Raw genomic sequence first — 12192 nt, 5'->3', positions numbered from 1 at the left:
GTCACACAGTAGATTCACTTTCTGACTCTCAGCGTAAACTGCTCTCGTGTTGTCATGGTTACGAAAATACACACACCGCTCTAAGCTACGATAGCGAGATAAAGAGAACACAAAGAACACATTTCTGGGGGCATGACAGAGACACAAATACCAGACCATAAATCAGGCATAAGAGGAGATGTTGTATTTAAGGCCCAAGAGTTCACAGTTTGTTTTATTTTTTTGTTTTGTTTGCTTTGATTTGTCCATCAGGATCTGAATTTTTTTTCAACATGCATAATATCTGTAGGCTATGGAGGACCAGAAGAGTCACGTGCATCAGGAAAATAACTTCTCTTTCTCTTTTTGAAGGAGAACATGGAGAGGGAGGCGAAGGAGGCGGCTCGTCGTCAGCGGATACAAGAGTTGGAGGAGAAGAAGAGGCACTCCTGGGCTGGAGGAGAAAAGGTAGGATGACGTACGCAGACACTGTAAAACAAAATCAATCAAAGATGTCTAACGATGATCCACTCTCTGTTCCCGTTATAGGTGGATGGAGTCTTTGGGCTGCGCTGCCACAGTGAGCTTGACATGTCCACTGCTTTGTCGCGGCATGACGAGGCCGGACTGTTGATGGAGCTCCTGACCCCTAGGTCCCACCCTCGCTCACCAGTGAACAACTCCCACAGTCCTCTAGGACGTGCTGTGAGCTTACGTCGTTCCCGAAAGTCTCCATCCTGCTCACCATCTATTGCTGCTGAGCAGGAACTAAGCACTTTCCTGGAAAAGGCGACTGATCGCAAAAACATTCAGCAAAGAGGCAAAGGGAGCAGTTTTCCATCTCCCTCAAGTCCAGGATTCCCAGTGTCCACCCAGACGGCACCACAAAACTCCTCATCACCTTCCAAAAGGAGTCCAAAAAACAAAAACCATGCAACTGCCACTTACCTCAGCCAAAATGCTACCCAGACGTGTGCAAATGCCACTAATCCTGCAAATGAACTTGCAGTCAAACCTACCTCTGACTCAAACCAGCAATCTGAACACAACAACAAAAGCAGCAGTGATCAACCTGGCATGGGTTTAAGCAGCCATGCAACACTTACAACAAGCAAACCAAAAGATGTTGAACTGGTTTTAACTCAGCAGACTGACTGCACTGATAAGAGCTTTCAGCAGAGCACCACTGCTACAGGAAACATGGTGGTGGTTTTAGACAAATGCACGTTGGTTCCTGAGCTAAAAGTTTTTGGCAGTGACGACACCCTCACAAGTCATAGCGAAAACAGACATGTCGGTCTTCATCAAGATGATGTGACAATCACAGATTTGGAAGAAGAGAAAGGGGATGAATTGCAAGTTGATAAGGTGCATAATAATTGCCAACTGATTGTAAATCCAAAACAATCTGATGAGCAAGTCGGTGAGCTCAGCTCTTCTTCAACACCAAGAGAGGGCGATGGGGGGCAAGAGGATAAGGTGGTTGTATGGTGTGTGACGGGTGTGTGCGAGGCTACACGTGACACACAAAGCACCTATGCAGAAACTGAAAAAGATCAGCATAAGGGTGACAACCAAGGAGGAAACAAACTAACTTCCTCTGCTTTAGCCAATGACATGCCTTCAGAACCTCAACCGGCCAATGAAAAACCAGTGCCTGTACCCATCAGCAGCCAACCAGTGCCTGTCCCCCGCTGTGTTAACACATCACTGCTTGTTTCTTCCTCTGTGTGGCGCCTGAAAGAACCTCCAACACCTAATGTAGTGCCTGCTCTCACAGCAGATGCTTCTGAGAAAGATGAAGAGCTGGAGGAAGAGGAAGAAGTGTCCACCAACAGGAACAGTGATGGAGTGACCGTCTCAAAACAATCAACAGAAGAGAAAAGCAAAAACAACATGGCTTCTAAAGACTCAACCAGTAAAACTGCAAAAGCAGCTTCTTCCACCAAAGTAAAAGCAGAACCAGCAACTCCATCTAAACTACCCAGCAAGAGCCTTCCTACGTCTAAAGTCCAAACTAATGGGAGGAAACCTACCCCAAACACTATCTCTGCATCTGGCAAATCCAAATCTATCCGGACCCTCACAACCTCCGAGAACAAGGACATGAGGAGGGTTGTGCCAATATCCAGGACCAACAGAAGTCCATCCAGAATCAAACATACAGAGAAGAATCGAGGCTCCTCCAGCACCGCAGTGCCCACCAGTCTGACTCCCTCAAAACGAAGCAGTGCTTCCCCTCGACGAGTAGCGAGGCCTGCAAATGCTCCTTCATCCCAACAATCTGGGATCCCCAAGACTTTGGATCCAAAGGACTCAAAGAACCAGAATGTTTCAGGTACTCAGCCATCTGCCTGAGAACAGAACAAGGACTTTCAAGGAAAGATGTCCAGCCAAAAGCCCTTAATGAAACCTAAAGCCCAGCAGGAGGAGAAGATCTGTCGCTCCACACTGCGGGCACTCTCTCAGGGTGGAAGAAGTGGAGCGGGAGGCAGCGTCAGTGCTCCTGCCACTCCTTTGTGCAAAGCCACTAGCTCTTCATCATCCGTGTTTCCGGGTTTTGCACGGAGCACAGCCTCTTCTTCTTTCAGACGTACTCACACCAACCTTGCTGTTCCTGCTGCTTCCCACTCCCCCAACATTGGGTCAGACCCCTCCCCCAAACCTTCTTCCAAGACCTCCTCCCCTGTTACCCCATCCAGCACCTCCTTGCCTATTACGCGATCAAGATCACTAAGAGTCCATGCGTCAGCAAGATCCTCAGATGTCCAAAAACTCTCCCCCTCCTCACAGAGGAAGTCTCAGAGCGTCAAATCATCTCCTCGTGCATCGCGCCACAACTTGCTGGCTCCCCCTAAAGGCCACAGACGGAATGACAGTGACAGTGACAAGTCCGCTCATTCTCAGGACTCGGTCTTGCCCACAAGGCCGCGCTGGAGATAAACTCTTGGTTGTTTTGTTTTGAGTGAATGCGTGTGTGAATGGGTGGATGACTGGATATGTAAAGCGCTTTGGGGTCCTTAGGGACTAGTAAAGTATAAATATGTATAAATACAGGCCATTTTTACCATTTTGAGGATTTTTTCCTAATCACTCCTCCTTCAGGAAAGCCAGGAGATACACTCCATTATGAAATGTAGATACCTTTTAAAATGTTCAAGTTTAATTTGAGTAACAAAGGAAGATACAATGTGATTGTCTCGTATGGATTTAAATCTTGTTTGTTACCTTGTTTGTTTGTTATTATAAGGTTTAAGTGCAGCGGAGCTGAAAAGTTCACTACGTTTTCTTTGTACTATATTGTCCTTGTAATGCACTTTAAACAACCACAGAGGGGAAAAACAACTTGTTTTCAAGGTATATTTGTATTCTTTCTAAATCTATTAATTGAGAGTACATTCCAAGATTAATGACAATAATGACCTCTCCTCACGACCTCAGGAAAGCCGATGTCTTATCAGAAATCACAGACCTTTTTGTTTTGGTCAGAGTGAAGCTCTGAGATCTCTGGATGAGTCGGGAAATGACTACAGCCTGTGACGTGATTGCTAACAAGCTTTCAGTCAAAACCACACTAACACTAGCAGTTCTGAATAATTTGGTGGCCGTAGCCATGACTTGATCTCTCCTATTAGGCCTACAGACACTTGAGTCAGTCTGTCCGTTAATCCACAGACTAAAGGCTCCTACTATGAGAGTAAGGGGTACGCCGTATTGTATGACAGAAACTATTACGACCAACATACAAACTGCAAAGTTAAACACTGAATTGAAAGGAGGGGAGCTAAAAAACAGAGTGAATAAAATCTAATTTCATTTTATTTGTACTCCCTTTGATTTATTCCTGTGGTACTTTTTTTCTTTTTTGAAAGAGAAATATCTGCAGCTATAAAGATGTACATCTTTGGAGTATCCTGAAAATTCTGCAGTTTTTAAAGGTCATGTGACTGAATGCCTTTTCGATTCACAAGCACCTTTAACTGCACGAACCGTGCTGCAGAATCTCTTTAATCCAGGCTGGACTTATATAGAAATAATAATATTACTAATTGTGTTTTTATAAAGCCTGACATAACTAATCTTTGAGAGCGGTGGTGTCTTTTTTAAAAAACACAATCAGTTTAAACAAGGAGATATTTATAACTCTGATTAAAAACAGACACTTTCTGTCTGACTTGGAAAATTCAAGTTGTGTTTTCATATGAGGACATTTTTATGTTGATCTGTCTTTATTTATGTATGTATGTAATGTTTCCCTACTAATTAATAAAGCATTGTTCCTCAGTCACTCTGCGCACTTCATTCAAAGACTGTATTGCACTTTTTCCTGCCAGAAGACAATGTTTTAATTGAAATAGACTGAAATATCTGGCTTCAAGTGGATGAATGTCTGGAAACATTCACTTTAAAACCAAGCACATTTGAAACTATATCCACATTTCCTATTCTTACAGCTGCATTTTGTATCTAATCTTGAGCAGAACCTCTTTGTGTCTGCACCTCTCATTAATTCTGGTCTTGTATCATATTTAAAACAGAGAAACTAAAGCAATCGAGACCATCGTCAATCTCAAAATCATCCATTTTTATAGTTCTTAGAGTTCAAGAAACAAGCACAAATGTGTTTTTGCTTCTAGGTTTTCTGTAGTGATGTAACAACGCTGAAGCTAAAGTAACTGTAGTGATTTGTGTAGAGGAAAACGTCTCTGTGGCAACATCACTGCCAACGTGTTCATCTTGAATGTGTTATTAGAGTTAAAAAAATCCTTTACAAGTATCTTTGATTTCTTTAAACACTGTAATAAGAATTGTGCTTTCAGGTGTTACTGCTGTTCTCTGAATATTTGTCAAGTCTAAAACCTTCTCTGTAACCCCTACAGATGGCTGTGTGTAGAAAATCCCAGTAGTTTCTGAAATACTCAGAGCAGCCTGTGTAATACCAACAACCAAACCTGTTAAACTTCTTTTCCATCTCTACGTCCATAAATGCGTGGAGCTACTGCTATGTGATTGGCTAATTAAATATTTGCATCGGTGAGCAGTTGTACAGGTTTACCTAATATAATCTTTCATTATCTCGTTTACAAACCCATCAATCAAATTCAAATTCAAATTTTATTTGTCACGTACACAGTCATACACAGTACGATATGTAGTGAAATGCTTGGACAACTGCAATCTACATCATGTGTGTCAAACCCGAGGCCTGCGGGCCACATCTGGCCCAACGTATATTTATATCCGGCCCACGAGATCATTTCTATATAGATTCAGAGTCGACTGCAGAGGTGCCCATTGTGTCCCAGTCAAACAGTGCTCAGCAGTTATTAGGTAAGATGACGTCTTTCTGTAGTTCATTATTCTAACAAGCAAAAAGTATTAAAGTGATGTTTACGTTGTGTATTTCAGACGGTGAGATGCAGAACCTGCAGGCCACAGGAGAAATGTAGTTTTCTGTAGTTGTTCAGTATCTAGAGGATACGTGTCAAACTCGAGGCCCGTGGGCCACATCCAGCCCAGCGTACATTTATATGCCTGCAAGATCCTTTTTATATAGATTCATTCTGTGGATGCCTTTGAGGATCCACACTATTGAGTTCCTGTTTCTCTTTATACTTTATTATACTTTATTCTATTGTATATTGTATATTGCATAGCTTTTTTTTGTTATACGTAAAATTGTATTGTATTTATTTAAATTTTTACTTTTTAATTATTTTATTTGCATTTTTCTAATCACTAGGGTTTGAGAGTAACGCAATTTCTATTCTGTGTATGTCCTGTACATGTGGCAGAATTGACAAATAAAGGTGACTTGACTTGACTTGACTTGACTTGACTTCTGGTTGCTTCCGTACGTTTTTTACCGCTTAACTACTCCCTCAGTTTTCATGCTATTTTCACCGTTCAAACAAAAAATTCTGCTCTTTCTGCTAATGTGTGCTATGACTTTTGGTAATCATAACTTCTATACTTTTTGAGATATTGAATTTTTTATGCAATATTTTTTGCCCATTTCTTCCACATTATCAGTCTGGTCACTAGTTTTCCTTGCCTGGTTGAGCTGTGTTTTAGCTCAGTGAGATGAGCAGCCGTTCTCAGACTGGGAGGCCGGGTTCAAATCCCGCTTATGGCAGCATTTCTTTCAGTTAACACTATAACTTTTTTAACTCCTTTCAACACAAATTTCAGCTTTTTCACCCCTTTTCAGCAAAATTTTCAGTTATTTCTGCTGTTTTCAGAAAAAACTCTTTTCTTCAGAAATTCTGCTCATTCACCTCTTCTGCAAAATTTTCAACTCTTATCAGCACAATTCTCAGCAGCTTCTGCTCATTTCAGTAGAATTGTCAGTCACTCCACCTCTTCTTTGTGAGAATGAGTTTGGCTCAGTGAGATGAGTAGCTGCCTTTAGACCAGGACGGCCAGGTTCAAATCCTGCTCATGGCAACTTTTTTTCACCACTTTTCAGCAAAAATTTCTCCGTCTTTACCCCTTTCAGTAGAATTTTTGGCTTTTCACCACTTTTCAGCAAAGATTTCTGCTTCTTCACCTGTGCTCAGCAGAATTTTCAGTTTCTTCACCGCCATACAATTTTTGCAACTTTTCATCTTTTTCAGCTATTTTCAGCAGACAGCTTCAGCGTTATGGCATGCACACAGCATTTTTGCAGGAAATGTAAATTTTTCTAGTTATTATTGTTATTCATGGCTCGGCAAAATGAAGCGCTAATGAGACAAAAGCTACAGATTCAATAATTCAGAGTGTCAATCAAGTCCAGTCTCTGTTCTGTGTCAGGGTCTGGGTCTGCGACCCATCTTTTTGATTTCTTTTTATAGTTTTTTCTTCTCTCCCATGATAATGAACATATGTTAAGTTCTGGTGTTGATCATCATTTAGGTTTTAGCTGAGTTTCATCATGGTTTAGATTTTCTTCTATGCCCTTGTGTCTGTTCTTGTTCACAGCATTATGCGGTCTGTCTTTTACTTTCAGTATGCTTGTGTTTAAGTCTCCCTTGTTGGTTCGTCATGTCCGTGTTTCCTATGTTGACAAGCTTGCTGTGTGTGTGCGTGTTTTAGTGTCACTTTCCCTGTGGTGTCTGCTGTTTCCTCATGTGTTTCCACTTTCCCTAATCTCCTTTGTGTGTATTTAGTCTGTGTGCCTTCTTTCTTTGTCGGATCGTCTGTGTTACCTCCTTCCATGTAGTCATAGTTCTCATACAGAAAGTAGAAGAGCTAGTGTTAGGGTTAACTGTAACGGTAACCCAGATATTGGCAAATGTGAGCTTGAGTAGAAATACGGTTGCTGATCGGGTTTGTGAGATGACCACTGATTTAAGAACACAGTCGTGTGAAAGAAGCAAATACTTTATAGCATACTGTCTTGCTGTGGATAAAAGTACAGACATGATGGACATTACACAGCTGGCCATCTTCATCCATGAACTGAACTCCAATATGCCCGTTTCAGAGGAAATATTGGACATTAAATCGATGCAACGACAGGAAAAGACATGTTTGAAAACTTACGACGGTTATTAGAAGTTATTCTTTATTCTAAGTCTATTTATTCTGAAACAATATTCCTGTCTGTTTTTATTCATATTTATGTTCAAAAAACATTGTTTTAGTGTTTTCAATAAATGCTTACCCTGTTTGGCCCTCAACCTAAAGTGTGCTTTGAGTTTTGGCCCCCTGTACAATTAAGTTTGACACCTCTGATCTAGAGCAGCTGCATCCTTCACAGCCTTTGTGATACGGACTCTCCCTGGTGACCAGAAACAAGAGTCCTTCACCAGTCCTGTAAACCAATTGCAAATAATTTTGGATCCACCTCCACCCGAAAATCAACAACTGCAAATCATAGCATACTGGGGGGAAAGCAAAAAGAAGTCAACTAGTACTGCATTGTCAGTGGCACATATTCAGACTTCAGTGGCAAAAGCACCATTTTCCATTTTAATTCATCAACTAATACAAGATGCATGTGTTTAGACAGATTTGAAAGAAACAACAAGGCATGTTTAGTCCAGCGGGAAGCTGAAAGGGCATTACAGTTTTCAAAGACCTGACACGGTGCTTTGACAACTTGGCAATCATGTCAAATATTTCTCACTATAAGAATTTCCCCCCCTACATTACACAAGATAAGATAAAACTTTATTAATCTCTCGGGTGGGTTCCTCTGCGAAATTCTGTAAAGATCGGCCCCCAAACAGGGACTTGAACCCTGGACCCTTAGATTAAAAGTCTGATGCTCTAGCGACTGAGCTATCCAGGCTCAATAATTGCTTATTAATGTAATAGTCTGAGTCTGCAATGTGTAAGCAGCCATAGTCAGCCAAGTCATAATGAAAGCAACAAACAACTCATGTTTTGATGAAACTGCAAACCCTCCTGGTCAATAATCACATAAGCTGTACATGCAGGAAGCAAAGACTGATAAAGGAGCAGGCACAACATTCAGACAAATCCAAGACATAATGAAATGAACCACAATAACGGTGTGTGCATAAATCAGGTGTCAGTGAACACGTAAAGATCACAGATCTTTAGAACCACAGCCAGATAACATTTTTCCCCCAAATAAATGTGTAGATTTTAGCTAAATATATATTATAGAATCAACACCATGGGCATTTCAGATGTCACACAGGTGGTTGGTTGTTACACTCTGGAAATGTGAGTGTTATGGACCCTCTGTGTGTGCGTGGAGTTAAAATGATGCCACCTTAAAATGAAACTGAGAATAATTAACACGAAAATGTTGTATCGAAAGGGGAAAAAATGAAACTGAAAAAAAGGTGAATTGAAACTGTAAAATGTGCGAATAAATTTATTTTCTATTATTAACTAAGTTTTGAAACCTACATCTTTGTGTTTTTTTTGCTTACATCTTTTTTTCCAATTTCAGTTTGCTGGCAATGTTGCTGTACGAATGAGTATTACGGCCACATTAAGAAAAACTATTATAGATAACATTGAAAATAAAGTTTCAATTTTGAGATTAAAATCGTAATTCAATTGAGAAAAAAGTCCAGATGTGGAGATTACAGTTGTTTCAAGACAAACTGCAACAGTTGCTGTACCCTCTGAGTTAATGTAATTGTGCTTCCGTTTAGTCTCCATGCAGGAAATGATTTCTCTTTTAGCACACAAACACAGTGTGGTGATCAGCAATAGGTGAAAAGATGGTGTGGAAAGCTGCATCTCATCAAAAAAACACACCAAATGAAATCGAGGGTTACAGCATGAGGAAGGAAGTAATGAAGTACAAATACTTTGTTACTGTAATGATGTCACCGTTCACTGAGGACTCACACGCAGGACTCTTCACTTTGAGGAGAAATAGTTTATTACACCAGGTATGTGTACAGACAGTGCAGGGAATTGTGCTATATACAAGTGTGACGGGGTCCAGGCTCCAGGAAATCCAAGGTGGGGAGGACAGGGAAAGCTTCTCTTCGCTCACTCACTGCTCGCTATAGCCACTCTCCAGTCATTCAAAACTAAGGATCTGCTCCAGGAAAACAGGGCCACGTCCAGGGGAACTAAACACAGAGTGTACACATTAGAATGAAGGCACAGAAATAGCAAGAGTCTAATGCTAAGAGACCTTTAGGAGACCTTCATTACTTTAGGTTTAACACCTTTAAGGGGAGTTATTATTTTGTCACTGCGAGCCTCAAATCAAACTGCTTTGAGATTAAACAGTAACACATGAAATTCATTCCTGTTGGTGTATTAATCACCAGCAATATCACAGAAAAAGAAATAAAAGTGGCAAAACTATGTGTCATAGTCAGGGCTTAAAGTGTTTCCTTTTTCTTGCTTTTGGCCCAACGACTGATTGTAAAGCTCACATGTAAGTCTTCATGTTTTTAAATCAGATATTGGTTCTGTACATGTGACATTATGTTTTTTCATATCCTGAAACGTGCTGCTAAACAAACTGAGGCAGACTAACTGTGCTATTTAAAGGTTGCAGGTTAGTGCAGGATAAACAGGTTAGTTTGCTGCAGAACAGTGTGTGACTGCTGCACAGTGGCTGTGGTTTCATGCTCAGAGTTTGGTTACATCAAGTGTAGCAGAGATGAATTTGCAGTTAAGATTCACTGAATTTCACCTTCATACCAGCTGAATAGTGTCTAATAAAAAGAGCATAAACAGTTTACTGTCAGTGTAGAGGATGGAAAGCAGTTCAACTCATAAAACATCTGCTGACATCTGGTTGAATTCACTTGTGTAAATCCACAAAGAGCAGCAGGTCAGCTGATCACAGCCTGTCCATTCAGAAAATCTACTGGAGCTCTCAGCAGTAATTATACTGAGTCGTGAATGTTTTCCCCACACTGAGCTGTTGCAACTGATTTTAGGGTTCCTCCACCTGCTGAATCCACTTTAACCCCTGACTGCTCATTTTCCTGTTTAGAGACAAAGTCACCTTCTACGATGTAGGCAACAAAAAATAGAGCCTTTTTCCTAGTGTAAGTCCAGAAACTCACCTCAGACATGTTGTTCTTTTCCTCACTCCACCGCAATCCTGGAGAAACGCCCCTCTCTGTAGCTTTGCTTCAGCATTTAATAGTGAGTGAGTCCTGCTCCCATGTCATTCCCTCCATGTCTCGCCTCGACCTTCATGATCCCTGCTATAAATCAAGTTTTCATTCAAATCAAACAAACATGTACTGAGTCAGCTTTTGGCTCCAACCTCTTTACACCGGCTGCTTGGCCTTGACAGCACAAGGTCCTGGACCACGTTTACACGTCTTCATAAGTTAACAGATGTGAAGTATTTTCACATACGGTCCTTAAAGCTTCTGTTAAAACGTTCCACAAAACTTGGTTTAATCAATGTGTGATGTTAAACTGAACCTTCAGCTGATGGAAATGTTTATTATTAAACTCCTCGCCTTCATCTATTTGAAGTTTAACAGGTACACGTCCTTCACTCAGAACATCCTCAAAAGCAGATGCAACAGATGCTGCTGCCTTGGTTTGAAGACACCTGCATGCATACTTGGAAAATCCATCTGTACATGTCAGTAAGTGTCTCACATTATCATTATCTGCTCAATATTCACCCATATCAGCCAAATCAGCCTCAAACTGTTTGTCAGTTCCACTAATCAAAACTCTGTTTCTGGGGAAAAGTCTACTTGCTGGTTAATAACAAAGAAATAAACTGTTGGTAGATCCACTTTTTACAACGAATCATCCATCAATAAAAATCTAACTCAGTTCCAAAACAACAAATTCAACATTCATATAAAAAATCCAGCCCAGCAGGGATCAAACATCTGATCAAACACCAGGGTTGGACACAGACTTTCTAATCTGACATCACAAAGTTATTCTGAAGCTGTAAATCTAATTAAAAACGCCCCAAAACTACTAAGAGAAAACCCTTAAAAGGCTCAGTGATAGAAGAAAAATCCTTTACATATAAAATCAACAGAGGTTCCTGATAAACAGACTAATAAATGAAGAATAACTGAACAGTTTCTGTGTCATGAGTGAAATTTCAGTGAGTATGAATCATCTCCAGGAAGTAAAAAGGGTTGGAGCTCAGCATCAGTCAGAAGAGGAAGATGAGGTGATGAAGAAGAGAGCGTTCAGTGGAAAAAGGCCAGTGAGTTCATGTAAATGCTGCTTCTGCTGTAAGAAACAGACCTAAAAGTGAACAAATGCTTCATGATTCTCATTTCTATCCATCATCTTGAACACTGACTATAAATGTGTTCACTTCATTATTGTGTGATTTGGCTTCTTCACGTGTCTCCTTCAGTGCAAATAAAGGACTGTTAGAGTGTGTGCTGTGTGTTTGTCTGAAGCATGACAATCCTTTCCAACAAGTGTTTCCAGCTGTTTGTCTCCACTCTGCACTTTAGTCTTTCTTCCTGTCATGTCTGTGTTTGTCCACCAGGTGTCTCCCTCAGCTCATTTTCTCCAAATCAGAAGCTTCAGATTTGTGGAGACGCTCTGCCTGCCAGACACAGCTCAGGGCAAAGAAACATGTCTATCCTCCACAACATACAGGCCTGTGTTATTTAGTTCAACAGTCCCCAACCTTTTTGTGTGTCACCGACCGGCTATTAAGGTGTTGTTGATAAATACAACAAAATAAAACCAGTATCGGTACAAAAAAATGTTTTCTTCTCTTGCTGCCTGGTCTGTCTGGGGCCCGGGGGTTGGGGAACACTGATTTGGTTTTTT

General features: G+C 40.9%; 1 protein-coding gene, 1 long non-coding RNA gene and 1 other non-coding gene across 3 annotated transcripts in view; 1 reads left to right on the top strand and 2 right to left on the bottom strand.

Moving 5' to 3' along the window:
• LOC113017154 (FH2 domain-containing protein 1-like) overlaps positions 1-2969 on the top strand; it is a 44323-nt gene extending 41354 nt beyond the window's left edge. The window contains exons 13-14 of the mRNA XM_026160310.1: positions 352-447; positions 529-2969. Of these exons, the coding sequence (XP_026016095.1) occupies positions 352-447; positions 529-2337 (1905 nt within the window). The 3' untranslated portion in view covers positions 2338-2969. The remainder of the gene's footprint in view (positions 1-351; positions 448-528) is intronic.
• A 5215-nt stretch (positions 2970-8184) lies between these two features.
• trnak-uuu (transfer RNA lysine (anticodon UUU)) lies at positions 8185-8257 on the bottom strand. The gene has a single exon. It is a non-coding gene; the product is annotated as a tRNA-Lys (tRNA).
• A 1056-nt stretch (positions 8258-9313) lies between these two features.
• Positions 9314-11363, bottom strand: LOC113017185 (uncharacterized). The gene is made up of 2 exons (XR_003271410.1): positions 10482-11363; positions 9314-9527 (listed from the first exon to the last, which is right to left on the bottom strand). It is a non-coding gene; the product is annotated as an uncharacterized LOC113017185 (long non-coding RNA).
• Positions 11364-12192: the final 829 nt, after the last annotated feature.

This window comes from Astatotilapia calliptera, unplaced genomic scaffold (genome assembly GCF_900246225.1).
Source record: "Astatotilapia calliptera unplaced genomic scaffold, fAstCal1.2 U_scaffold_1, whole genome shotgun sequence".
NCBI classification, from domain to species: Eukaryota; Metazoa; Chordata; class Actinopteri; order Cichliformes; family Cichlidae; genus Astatotilapia; species Astatotilapia calliptera.
This window is presented reverse-complemented; position numbering and strand designations above follow the sequence as displayed.